The sequence below is a fragment of the Rattus rattus genome, chromosome 1 (assembly GCF_011064425.1).
Source record: "Rattus rattus isolate New Zealand chromosome 1, Rrattus_CSIRO_v1, whole genome shotgun sequence".
NCBI classification, from domain to species: domain Eukaryota; kingdom Metazoa; phylum Chordata; class Mammalia; order Rodentia; family Muridae; genus Rattus; species Rattus rattus.
In genome coordinates this window covers 88,365,005-88,378,054 of record NC_046154.1, presented here as the reverse complement: position 1 = coordinate 88,378,054, position 13,050 = coordinate 88,365,005, and the positions used below count along the sequence as shown (strand labels likewise).

The window sequence follows — 13,050 nt, the reverse complement described above, 5'->3', positions numbered from 1 at the left end:
GACTTACACTGTGAGTTTGAGGCAAGCCTTGGCTACATGAAACATGAGACCTTCTCTCAACCAAGTTATTTTATCTATTTGTTTTCTGATATAGTATCTCACCGTGTAGTCCAGACAAGCCTCCCTGCACCTCATGACAACCCTTTTTTTCTTACCTCCTCAGTGTGGAGATTTTAGATGTGAGCCATCACGTCTAGCCTCAGAGTTCACATTTAAATGTCAATAGTCATTTTTATACTTACATATTCAACATTTCAGTTTTGATGTTCCTATCCCACTAAATCATGGTGGAAAGCCTGAATAATCATAACATTGATTTTTTTTAATGTGAGGGTTTTAAGGGTTCTAGGCTGGTGTTAACAGACTTTTTTTTTCTTTCTATTAAAAAAAAACACCTCAACAAGAAATCATCTCCCCATTTGACAGACACAAAACGAAGGCCTACAGTGTCTAAAATTTTGCCTATAACTCTGTGTTCGTAGGTGGTATCGAGACTATTCTGCTACACTCATCCACTGTCCCCAGTTACTTCCAGGGCAGGCTGGTGACAAAGGGCAAAGTTTGCTCTCCAGACAGCTGGCAAGAAGTGCGAAGTGCTAATCCTCTCTAGATTTAATGGGACTTAGAAGGTATTGAATGTGTGGAGAGATAATGGAGTCCCAGGACATAGTGAAAAGCTCTGCAGGAGTTCTGCAACTGATTAGAGGAGTAGCCAGTCTTTAGATAGGATCAGGGTCTATGGCAGACACTTGAAGCAGGAGAGGACAAAGGCTAAATGCTTCATGGGTCAAGTAGTACATGTAATAATGGGTTTCCAGAACTCAGCAGGAGTTCCTGGAAGACAAGAAGGAGAAGAGTTGAATCAGGAGCATGCCCATTTCCTTGCAGGGGAGACAGATGGTGGGTATGTAGTTCTTTGTGCCACAATAGCATAGTGTTGGCTCGGACTATATGAACTCTCATGGATGCAGACTTCCATGGTTCCACACTCTATGGGTGTAGAAACAGTGTCTTATTTCAGGGTTTCCTTGAGAAAGGGATGAAAATGCAGAATCATGTGCCATTAGAATCTGGCAAATGCTCAGAGATTGTCATACAACCTACTCAGCTTGCAGATGGCTCCACTAACACCCAGAAAGGTAAGCCACACAAGTGACTAGCAGTGCCAGCTCTCAAAACAAATTATTATTAGCACGACTCATCTCTTTTGCAACAAGCCCTTTCTTCAGGTGATGCTCATGACATTTGCCTGTCTGCTTCATACATACAACATGTCTGCATTGTTTTACATATATATATTGGACATTTCTGTTCTACTTACACATGCAACCATGGAAGGGATTCTTGGAGGTAGGTAGCATGTGCTGTGTTATACAAGTAGGAAGGACATGGTAGATCCAGATTTCCATAGCTGATGCTCATCCTGTCCCCTGCTATCTGTCTCTGGCTGACTTTGATGCTATAACAACCTCTGCCATGGTTTGGCTTATTTCTTCTTCTACTCATTGTCTTTCTTTCCCTTTTGTTTGTTCCCCTTCCACTGTAGGAAAGGCACAAAGGGTTGTCTTGATTCCCAACTTCCCTATTGCAGCAGAGGAGTTAGGAGCCATGATCAATGTATAGCTCTGTGCCACACATATTGGATCTTAAATACTTCCATAAATTGACCACTTGGTTGTCATGATGACTCCTTTAGGCTGAAGACTCAATGTCCCTTAACAGTTGAAGAAACTAAGGCACAGGTCCACGAATAAACTCTCTCAGGTCCCAGATCTGGAATATTAGAGAACTGACATTTGAACTGGTACAGTTGTAACCATCACTATAATATCCATTACTTGTGTCTTTCTTGTAGTGAGCCTCAGTTTTCAGATTTGACATAGGATCCAGTTTCTCTTCCACCCAGTAGTTAAAATGATTTTTTAGAACATTGACAGTGTCATAGTTCAAATAATATAGTTGTAAGCAGTTTCAGCTCTGTGTAGTTTTCTTGGCTAACGAGACAGGGGGTATAAAGAGAGTGGAACATGACTTTTATAGTCATAGATAAGCACAGAGAGGAATGCAGTTTCAGTGAAGGATGCACAGTCCTCTTGTTCAATATTTTACTTTAGCAGATAAAGTCATGTCTTGTGCTAGGACTTGGCTTGTGCATTTGGAATCTAACACATTCAGTTGGTTTGGTTCCCCCACAACACCCACAGAAGTAGTGCTCTCAGATTGGATGCTCAACTACATTGGCTTGTCTGTGCTCAAATTAGACAGAGCAGTCAGCAAGGATATCCTCGTTGTCAGATGGTCAGCAAATGCTGAGCACAACAGGAAGTAGCCCTAGCAGAGACTGGAACATCTAGAAGCTTCTGCAAAGTTGCCATTTAGGGGGGAATAGCACAGAAAAAGGTAGCAGATATGGTAAACCAGCAATGCAGGCAGGGAAATGGTGTGTTTACTTGAGTAGAATGAAGGCCACATGTATAGCCAAGAGGTGGGGCTAGAAATCTCTGTGTGCCATATGGAAGCTATGGGAGTGCTAGCCCACATGCTTGCCTTCTTCTGAAGGCTAAAGTGTCTTAGCAGGTGGGTGCCATATTTTTAAGGCAGATTTAGCCACAGAAAGCTCCAGATGAACCAAGCAGGAGAAGGAGAGAGAGGGGGAGTCCTGAGAAAGTAAGACCAGTACCTTATGTTCCCACCTTCCACAGTGAGGCCTCTGGGAATTGAAACTCCCTGAGTAGATTCCAGTTAGCTCTAATACATCCTCTGCTGCAAACCTTGCTCCTCAGCCAACTCTGGCCCATGTAGTGCTGAGGTCTGCAGGCCTTGAGAGGCTGGAGGCCAAATGCATCATAGTCCCAGGCCAAGGATCCAGGAAATTGGGGTCAATTTCCTACTCCCCTGAGTACCGAGCAGAATCATGGGGCTTAGAGCTTGGGGCTCCAAGAGGGAAAGTCCAAGTTCTCTAAAGTCCCATGAAGCTGCATAAGCTTGCCACAAGCCCACAACAAGCCACTGAACGAGGCCCTCTTAGTTTCTGCGTAACTGCAAGCTCAGATGGGCCACATTCTCCTACAGGCAGAGGAGCTTCTCTCATAATGGTGCACAACTCCTGCTGGCCCCGGACAGACCTCAAGAGGGGCCCCTTTCTCTTCTCAGTTTCTCAGTCCTGATTCTATGCAGCTGCAGCTGGGTGTGTGTGTGTGTGTGTGTGTGTGTGTGTGTGTGTGTGTGTGTGTGTGTGTGTGTGTGTGTGTGTGTAAAGACAAGGAAGCATCAGTCCATTTCAGCCTTTTCACATTTTATCTCCTAGACATTCATTGTGTATTCCCTCATTCATTTGCTAAGACATTTATGCCTTTATTTTTTCTGGCCATGAATCCATTTATTTCCTGATTGGTTAAAAAAAAAACCCACATATTCATTCCATCTTTAGTTAAGCAACTAGTCTAAATGAACAAAAGCATCTGCAATGAGACAAGTGGTAGACTGAGTGGCCTACATTACCGGCAGGCTGTGAGGACACAGGGAGATGAGTCAAGGCAGTATCTAGGCCCCTGCACAGCCTCTTGATCCAGCCAAAAAGGGTAGTTGTCTTGCTTGTTTTCAGGACAATCCAGTCTCCCGAAGTCAGCATCAAAGATTCATACCTTCTCTCCTTCACTCCTCCCTCAAGTCTCAACAGAACCACATCTCCCTCAGCCATGGTTACCACACTGTCCAGCATTTGTCTGTGAGCTTCCTTCTTCCAGGAATGTCCTCCCATTCCTGCTTTGCCTTCCGGGAGCACCATCCAACTTCTAGTCTGATAGGTTTCTCATGTTGAGTGGGTCGTAATGCAAGGGTATATCTTCAAACTGCACTTTCCTACTTGCTTACAGAAGAATGAGGAACGACCTGTTTCTTACCTTAGAGAACCAAGAGTAGATACTGCTTTGACAAATAACCCCCTCAGAACCCTCTTGTGGCCATCATGGCTAGAAGTACCTTGGAAGAGAAAACTTCTCACCTGGGCTGCTTTCTCGGGTCTGAAAAGAATGAAAGTGCAGTGCACAGCTGTCTTTTTCTATGACTTCCCTGCACGATGCTTACATTTTATTGTCTGTGTACGACTTCTCAATAAAAACAGCAATAACATAAAACAAATATAAGGCATAGTTACTCTAATCATAATTTCCCAAAGACCATTAGTCTAGAAATTAGGAAACCTTGGAGTTAGTCAGTCTGGGAAAACCTGAGCAAGCTCTGGTTTTCTCTGAGTCTTCAGTTTCTCCACAAGGTCCTAACAATACCCCTGTTTCAAGATGTCTGGGACTCAGCAATTAGTAACAAGTTATTTTGGAACAACTTTTAAGCCTGTGGGGAAATGACACATTGTTTCTCCTTTCATTGTGAGATGCATGTCCTTTGTACAGCTTGAGTCTCTGACCTCCTGTGTGTGTTTCTCTGGTGTCCAGGGCCGTGGGAGCAACATCATTCACTGCCGGAAAGATGGCACTTGGAGTGGTTCCTTCCATGTCTGCCGAGAGATGCAAGGCCAGTGCTCAGCCCCAAACCAACTCAACAGTCACCTCAAATTGCAGTGTCCTGACGGCTATGCCATAGGTAAGATGGGTCTAGATGGGGAACAGTGGTATACGCATGTCCATCCATGAGCGCAGGCTAGTGCCTAGAACTTTCTGAGGTTATATCCAGATGAAACCTGACTCTGTGAGGGAGAGAGAGAAGAATGAAGCAAACTCTGCCTTCTCACCAAGGAACTCAGGACCAGGATCCTGGTTATACTATATATTATATGGTCGGCAAATGTGCACAGCTTTGGAACAGAAAAGCTGTCAATGGCCAATTAGGACAAAGAAATACCCAGAGGAACTGATGCTTACCCAGAGATTTGCTAGACTTTGTCACATATTCTAGGGAGAAGAAGCTGAAACCAAGAGACCAATGAGTAGAAAGTATGACAGCATACAGGTTCCACTGTGGCAGCTTTCATGATGAACTGTAGAATATATCTCATGCACAGGACCCAAGAGCAGTTGGTGCTCTTCAAACTCTGATCCCCAAAAGGGCTTCGTGACTGATCCTTTTAATCAAGTTTAACAGATGAGAGATAAAACCTTGAATGGACGAGGGAACTTGCCCAAGTCCTGAGATTTGACTTACTCCAAAGGCTCACCTCTCTTCCTGGCTACCTTTGGGGAGTAAAAGGCTTTTTCAACCTTCAGCTTGTGCGTGTGTGTGTGTGTGTGTGTGTGTGTGTGTGTGTGTGTGTGTGTGTGTGTGTGTGTGTGTAAACTTAGAGCATATAGAACCTGATGTAAGGGCATCTTACCACATTAAGATGATTCCCTAATGTCCATAGTCATGTCCAATGTGATGTCTAAGAATGTTTCCAGGGTTGTCTGGCACAGAAGGTTATGTGAACATATACAAAGCAAACATGTTCTTTATGAACCATGACAAGAATTGTCACTGTGTGTCCAGGAGCACACAGGTCTGTGGATGAACACAGAAGGTTCCTAGGGGGCTGTCCCATCTCTTTTTGAAGATGGAAACACAGAAAGTCAGAAAGCAGAAACTGTTGCCATCTGAACTTAGAGCAAGCACCAGCATTCTTGCACATTGTTTACCGTTCTAGCTCCTGCTTGTGTCCAAGGACAACAAGCATCCAGTTTCTCTCCTCTGATTAAGATCTTAAGGAACCACTAAGGGGGCCTGACCAGAAGAATTATGGAGAAATGAGGGTTTATGAAGTCTTGTCACATAATCATTCTAGACAGTTGGGGCAACAGGTGTCTGAAACAGTGGCTGCTGTATCCCAATGCCAAGCCTCCCTCTTTTCTAGTATTCCTCATGGGTGTGCATGTCTTTCAACACCTATGACTAAGAATAGTCTAGACACGGAGTGGTGGTATTCGTCATTCACCTGGTGTGAATTTTATATAACCAAAGCAGGAGAGTAGATTCTTATGATACCAGTCCTGTGTTGCTTTCTTGCCCCTTCAAACTCATGTTACTATGGTAGCCTGGATGCTCATCATATGGATACTTCAGGGTTGTCAATTGGTGAGTGGGAACCTCTAATAGGAAAGCAGAAAAAGAAGTGGGTAACTTGAGAATACTGATGGAAGCAGTGAAAGAAAGGGGAGAAATCTGTTTTCCCTCTACTATTTCTTATCTTCTAGTGGTTCTCATTTAGTCCCAGCAACACCCCTACCCAGGAATCCCATTTCCTTATGGAGAGGGGATTGTTTACAAACCTTGTATTAGGACAAGGTTGGGGTCAAACTTCTGACTGAAGACCCACCACTCCGACCCTTCGTTGGTCCTTCCCCAAGTAACCTTTAGGACATGTGTGTCCATCATGAGCTCCTGGGGAAGTCACTCCTTTTCTGGAAGAAGCAAGGGCCTGGTGAAATCAGCCCTCTGTGCTGATGCCAACTGTGGCGCATATATCACAACATTGCAGTTTGGTCCTGAGTCTGGCATGTGGGACAGGAGCCAGAGCAAGAAAGAGGGAAAGAAGGAGGGAGAGACAATGTCACATAATAACCAGTTTTTCCTCTTCCCATCCTCTTCCCTTTTCCTCATTTCTTGGGATAGACTGTCATTGTCTATTATCCAGAGGAAACATCTCTTTCCAAGATAATTTTATCACTACAGCTTTGTTTCATCTCTGCTCACTCAAAACTCCTTTAGAATTGGTCTCACAGCAACATATGGTGTGCCACAGAATTTTTCTGACAGCTCAGTGACATCTGTCCCCCTCTTTTCATTAGTCATCATTTGTCTTTATCTCTTTTTATATTCATTTCCTGTTTTCCTGTGGTCCTCTACTGGTCTCTTTACCTCCCCATTGCCACTTTTCTGTGTGGATGTAGCTTACCCCATAACCGAGCCTGAAAGTTAGGAGAACTGTGTTTAAGCCTGGGCCTTCTGCATGGCAACAGAGAGAGGTGACTTCCATGTGCCTTAGCTCACCTACTTATGAAATGCCACTGAAGACCCCTGTCTCAACATGGCGCTGGATTTTCAGGAAAGTGGAATGACATAAGGAAGTCACCTGGCAGGATCAAAGACATCACTGCCTAGGTTATAGTGAAATGGTTCTTAACATTTCCTTCCTTCCTTCCTTCCTTCCTTCCTTCCTTCCTTCCTTCTTTCTTTCTTTCTTTCTTTCTTTGTTTTTACAGGTTTAATATTTTATATTTACTTATATTGGAATATAATTAAATTGCAGATTCAGTATACACATTTTTTAAGAATCATCTCCCTGCCTCCTCACTGCTTTCTCTCCTCTCCTCTTCTCTCCTCTCCTCTCCTCTCCTCTCCCTCTCCTCTCCTCTCCTCTCCTCTCCTCCTCTCCTCTCCCCCTCCCTCTCCTCCTCTCCCATCCCTTCCCCTCCCCTCTTCTTTTTTTACCTCTTAACATTGTTTAAAATGTGCAAACCCAGTTGCCCCTTTCTTTTAGATTGAAGACAATATGATAAGAAGGAGAGCACTGTATAAGGTGTGTGTGTGTGTGTGTGTGTGTGTGTGTGTGTGTGTGTGTGTGTGTGTGTGTTGTACATGTACAAATCTGGAAAGGGATACTTAGAATGGCTCAATGAAAAGATTACTTGCTAGAAAGATTTGGCCCAATATTTTTACACTGAGTGGCATGTAGGGAGGATTGGACAGGCTTTCTGGTAGAGATAACACATGGAAAAGTTAAGCTCTGGGCTAGTCACTGTGGTGATAGTCGTTAGCTGGATAAGAGGTAGGAGCCAAAGAGATCTGAGGTGACTCTGCCAAAGGAATCCTCTCCTTCTCACTGCCTGTGTTGATAGCCAAATCCACTGGGGGGGGGGGAAACCAGTGCTTTCCCTGAGCATGGTGACCTATAGGTATGTGGAGATGTGGCTGAGCCATTACTTTACCTTGTGCTTCCCTTCCTTTCAGGGTCAGAGTGTGCCACCTCGTGCCTGGACCACAACAGCGAGTCCATCATCCTGCCAGTTAACTTGACGGTGCGTGACATTCCCCATTGGATGAACCCCACACGAGTACAGGTGAGTGACTAGGGCCATATCGCTATGGCTAACAAGGAAGAAAACACCATTGTTGAGCTCCTTCTAAGCCTTTGCTCTAGCCAAGATCATCCTTCTGTGTATAGTATCTCATTTAATCACATCTGTTTTTGGAGGGAGTTCTTTTTTTTTCACAATTTTTCCATCTATAATTTTTTTACTACACCTCATCAGCTTTTTTCCTAAAAGCTGTGCATTTACATTCCTACAGGTGCCTGGTATACAAGTGAGGAAATTGAGACAAGTGCATAGTTAGGGACATAGAACTGGATCCTGTTTTAGTGTCTGCCTGTGTAGTCTGTACCCATAGGAATAGGGCTCGTTGGTGTCTCTAGCAGCTCCGTGTGATTGAACTTTTCATTGCCTCAATCTCTTCCAACTTCTCCAACGCTTTCCTTACTTGGTGTAATGCACCCAACATGGGATATTTAGGATAAGTGACTAGTTGAGCCTAGTGTTAGTACAGTTCACAATGCATTCAGGTACCTGGAGTTTCGCATACAGGATGACTTGAACCTCAGCCTGTATCCTTTTCTGTGTACTCTGTACTTACAGAAGCTGCTATCATCTCAGGTATTCGAGAAAGGGAGGTCAGACATGATGCTTACTCTCAATACTAACCTTTCCATGGCACCAGGCTGTCTGGCTCCTGGACAGATGATGGTTGATGCCCTGGAGTAGTACCACTACCAAGCTGACCTTGAGGACACCATTGGTTCTTAGTTCCTCTTGTGTGACCTGACTAGTCCAGGGCTCCAGAGATGATTTGGGACCTACTCTCATCTTCCAAGACCGCAGAGTTCTGAGGTTTCCAGGAATCCCTTTGAGAATGACTCCTCACCTTGCAGAAGCAATGGGGTAACAGGAGCAGAGGGTGGGCAGGCAAATCTCACCTATATTTCTATCCACCAGTCTTTCTGCCTGGGATTTGGGAGATGCTTTCTGCCTGCCTACTGCAGATGGAGATCTGGATAGCTTGGTATAACCTGATACAGGGTGTACTGTTTCTCAAATGAGCTGAGGGAAGACTTTCTTCAAGGGCTTACTCAGCAGTCTAACATGAGGACTTGGCCAGACCCCTCAGCTATCTGACTATACCAACGGCCCCCATTCCTCCTTCCCCTGCCTATTTCTCTTCTTGCTCTTACCTGCCTCTACTTTTGTTTTTCACACTTTGTGTTACTTTTACTTCTACTTTGAAACATTGTTTCAATTTCTCTCATTTCCCATCTCTTTCACTGGGTTCATCCTCTCCCTTCTACACTTCCACCATCCTCAATCTGACTTCATCTCTGTATCTACACAGTATACCTTTATTCCATAGCCATAAGCTCCTACACCTCAGGATAACTTTCCCCATTCTTAACCAGAACAATAAAAGCATCCAGACTGATGCTCCAGGGTGCTTGAAATAGCTGAACTCATGCAGCAGCAGCCACAGATCCTGTTCACATGTAAGACACCTCAGAAAGCTGGAGATCTATCAGCCCAAGCCCCAGAGCATACACTAGAGACCTGAAGATTACAGTCTGAGGAGTAGGTCAAGGTCACATGGAAATGCATCCTCACCTACTTATTAGGACTCCAGACTGGTCGAATCTCCCACTGCTTTCTCCCACACTACCTCCCACATGCTCCTAAACAGAAGAGTGCCTCCCCACACAAGAGAATTCCCTGACAAATTCAGACCGAGGCTTGGCCCAGCTCCTACTTAAGTCCTTTCTTACCCACTAAGTGAATTCTTACCTTTTCCTCTATGAACTCTGGATACTAAAGCATTAAGTAGTAATTCATTGTGAAATAAATTCAGGGATTTGAAAGACCACAAGCTGCCCCCCCCTCCTTGAGTTGCCCACTCGCTGCCTGTCACAGCCTCCAACCCCCCTTCCCTGGTTTGCTTGCCTTTATTGATGCTGGACTACCAAGAGAGCTGTAACGAGGTTCAGACCTCCACCAGTCTCTGGAGGCCTCATTATACAAGAGGAAAAGAATGTAGGAAAAGTGAGGGGGTGAAGGGCATAGATTGATGACTTCCAGGAATAAAGCAGCAATGCTGGCCTCTGCTGCACCCTTGCCCCCTAAACAATGATTGCTGCTGAGAGGAGGCTAGTGTAGGCATCTCCAGGCCCAGGGAGGTGTTGGATGGCTCCTAGGTCTTCTAAGAGGTGGCTCCAATGCACCTATGTGAGGAGGATGGTAGAGAATATGACTCTGCTCCCACTTAGCCACCTTTGCCCTTGGGTAAGAGTTTGAAACAAGAACTGACATTTAATAGATACCTGCTGTGAGCAGTCTTTTCCCAACCATCTCAGCCATGTTCCTTGTCTCCCACCCACCTACCTCCCCCGCCACACACACAGATGCATCCCTATGTAGTGGCTGGAATTGAGCTTCTATTGTTTCAGTGGAGGAAATGAAATATCAGAGAAGGAATTGAGTTTCTATTGTTTCAGTGGAGGAAATGAAATATCAGAGAAGGACCCTCTCCACCACAAAGTTATTTTAGCCACCCCTGCATCTCCTACAGGATGTAGAATAACAACTAAGACAAGGCATTTATTGACTGCTTGCAAGGAATGTTCTAGAAAATTCTTAGTAAGAAGGGCTATACACATGCATGCACACATACGAATGCAAACCCGTGAGCTCTGATTTATGGTATTTTCCATATCTCTGGTGTAAACACTCCCACTCTGTAGGCCTCTCAGTATCAAGGCCTCTCAGTGCTTATCACTGAACACCAAATTGGAAAGACACGAGCAATTGTCACCTCTGAATCCCATGTAACCCACAAGTACAGTAAATAGTAAATAGTTCGATAATTTTACTTCTGTTAGTGATCTCATCACAGATGTGAAAAATAATTAATACAAAGTGGCACCTTCAGACTGAATATTCTGGAGCAAATCCTATTGTGTTTCTAGGCTACAATTTCCCATTATTGAAATGAGAGTTTGGAACAGGTCAGGTGTTCAAAGCTCAAGCACACATAGATCCAGGCAGGTGGGGTAGACGGGGAAGCGAGCTGAACCTATTGCTCTGTATGTTATGATATTTTAAAAACAGAAACCTATTAGTTTTGGTTACTGGACTATTTACTGGAAATATTTCAGAAACTCAGAAAGACTGACAAAACTACCATAGACATTCCTGTATATAGAACCGGACTTAAAACAAAACTTTATTGGTGTAGAGAAAGCGTTCTTCTTTTCCTTGATATGAAATTTATACACCACTATTAAGCATGGGACTTAGTAAGTTCTTATGCTCGTGTGTGCCTGCATAACCAGTACCGTATCAGAATGTAAAACTTTCCAGAGAGTCAGAAGACTACCACACCTTTAGCAAATGATGCCTTCATCACCAAGGCAATCACTGTTTATGTATTTATCATTACAGGTTAACGGTACTTAATTTTGAACTTCATATAAATGGATTCATATAATATGTCTTATGAGTTTTATTCATGAGCACACTTAATTGCTATGATGATAGAAACCATGTTTTTTTTAAATTAGTTATTCCTTTTTCAATAACCCTTGAATCGCATATACCATAAACTCGTCAGAGACACAAGTACATTAGACTCTTCTAATTGAAAAAAACGAGGCGATACAAACCCAATAATAGATGGAAAAGCCTCTAGCTTTGTACTAGATATGTGTAAGACATGCTAGTAATTATAGGAAAACATGAAAGACATCATTGCTATGTGTATGTGTATGTGTATGATGTGTGTGTCATGTTCCTCCATATGTTTGCAAAAGTTAGAAAACAAGCTTGTAAAGTCAGAACCACCTTATTATGGGTTCTGAGGATTGAACTCAGGTTCTCAGTTTCTCACAGCAAGCATTTTAACCACTAACTCTAGCACCAGCACTCCTACTCCCAATCCTGGACACTGGACACCATGTTTTAAAAAGCTATTTCCAGATTGAAGTTGGTTATTGCCAAATACAGCAATGTGAAAATGTGGCTTCATGTGGGCCATATTTTCCTCTCTCTGTGTCTCTGTCTCTGTCTCTGTCTCTGTCTCTGTCTCTGTCTCTCTCTCTCTCTCTCTCTCTGTGTGTGTGTGTGTGTTTGTATGATAAATCTGGAGTTTCATTCATATTGAAATATCTTTTTGCTTTTAATAATTTCAAATCTCTAAAATACTAGTATGCCAAAGCAAACATTTCTGTGGCTTGTGTAGCCTGGAAGCTGCTGGCTTACAACCTTTGGATGAGAGAAGCCAATTCCAGACAGGGTATCTAGAATTATGGGATTACGCAAGATTCTACCCTGTTCTAAGGAAGGTCCCCAGCATGCACCATTGCCTTGCTAGGGCTACCAGGAGTGTCCCATAGTAGAAGGTATTCTCTAGCATTATAAATGAAAGAATGGAGGCAAGGAAGAGAGTAATAGAAAAAAGAAAAAGGAAAAATAAGCATGCCCGTTTGTGGATGACGTATGTATGATGTAGTTTGCTATTGCTCTTTCATATCACCTCCATCACTTCGTCACATCATAGCCCTCTGAGGTAAATGCTATTCCCTGGTGATACATTTGTCCCACAGCTTTTCTACCCTTCTAAACCCTGGTTTTTCACCATCCACAAAAGGAAATACTTTGTAGTAAAAATTTCAGGGATATGAAGAATGGAGGGTAAGAAGCCTATACCTTGAAATAAGACAGAGATAGTTTACTTGTTGATGGTTGCTTCCTACTGGTGTGATTGGAATAACTTGTTGATTTTCATATAACTTCATTTTCCAGGGTAAAAATAGTTTTCTCAGAGTTCTGAGGAACTGAGAAGATCTAGGCATCTTGCTTGGAGAATATTCACTTAAGAGAAGATTTTGTACTGAGGACAAGGGTGACGGCGGTAGTAGTACTGTTGACTAAGTTGGTAGTGGCACAGCTAATATTTTGGTGGTGATTATGATAGTGGCCTTAGTAATGATTCTGTGAGAATGAAGGCTGATCGCTAATGAGGAGGAGTTGT

The 13,050-nt window shown here is 43.5% G+C and overlaps 1 protein-coding gene across 1 annotated transcript in view; it reads left to right on the top strand.

Annotated features, from left to right (window-relative positions):
* Pappa (pappalysin 1) overlaps positions 1 to 13,050 on the top strand; it is a 188,462-nt gene that overhangs the window by 156,362 nt on the left and 19,050 nt on the right. Inside the window, 2 exon segments of the mRNA XM_032902919.1 lie at positions 4,452 to 4,599; positions 7,936 to 8,045. Coding sequence (XP_032758810.1) covers positions 4,452 to 4,599; positions 7,936 to 8,045 — 258 coding nt within the window.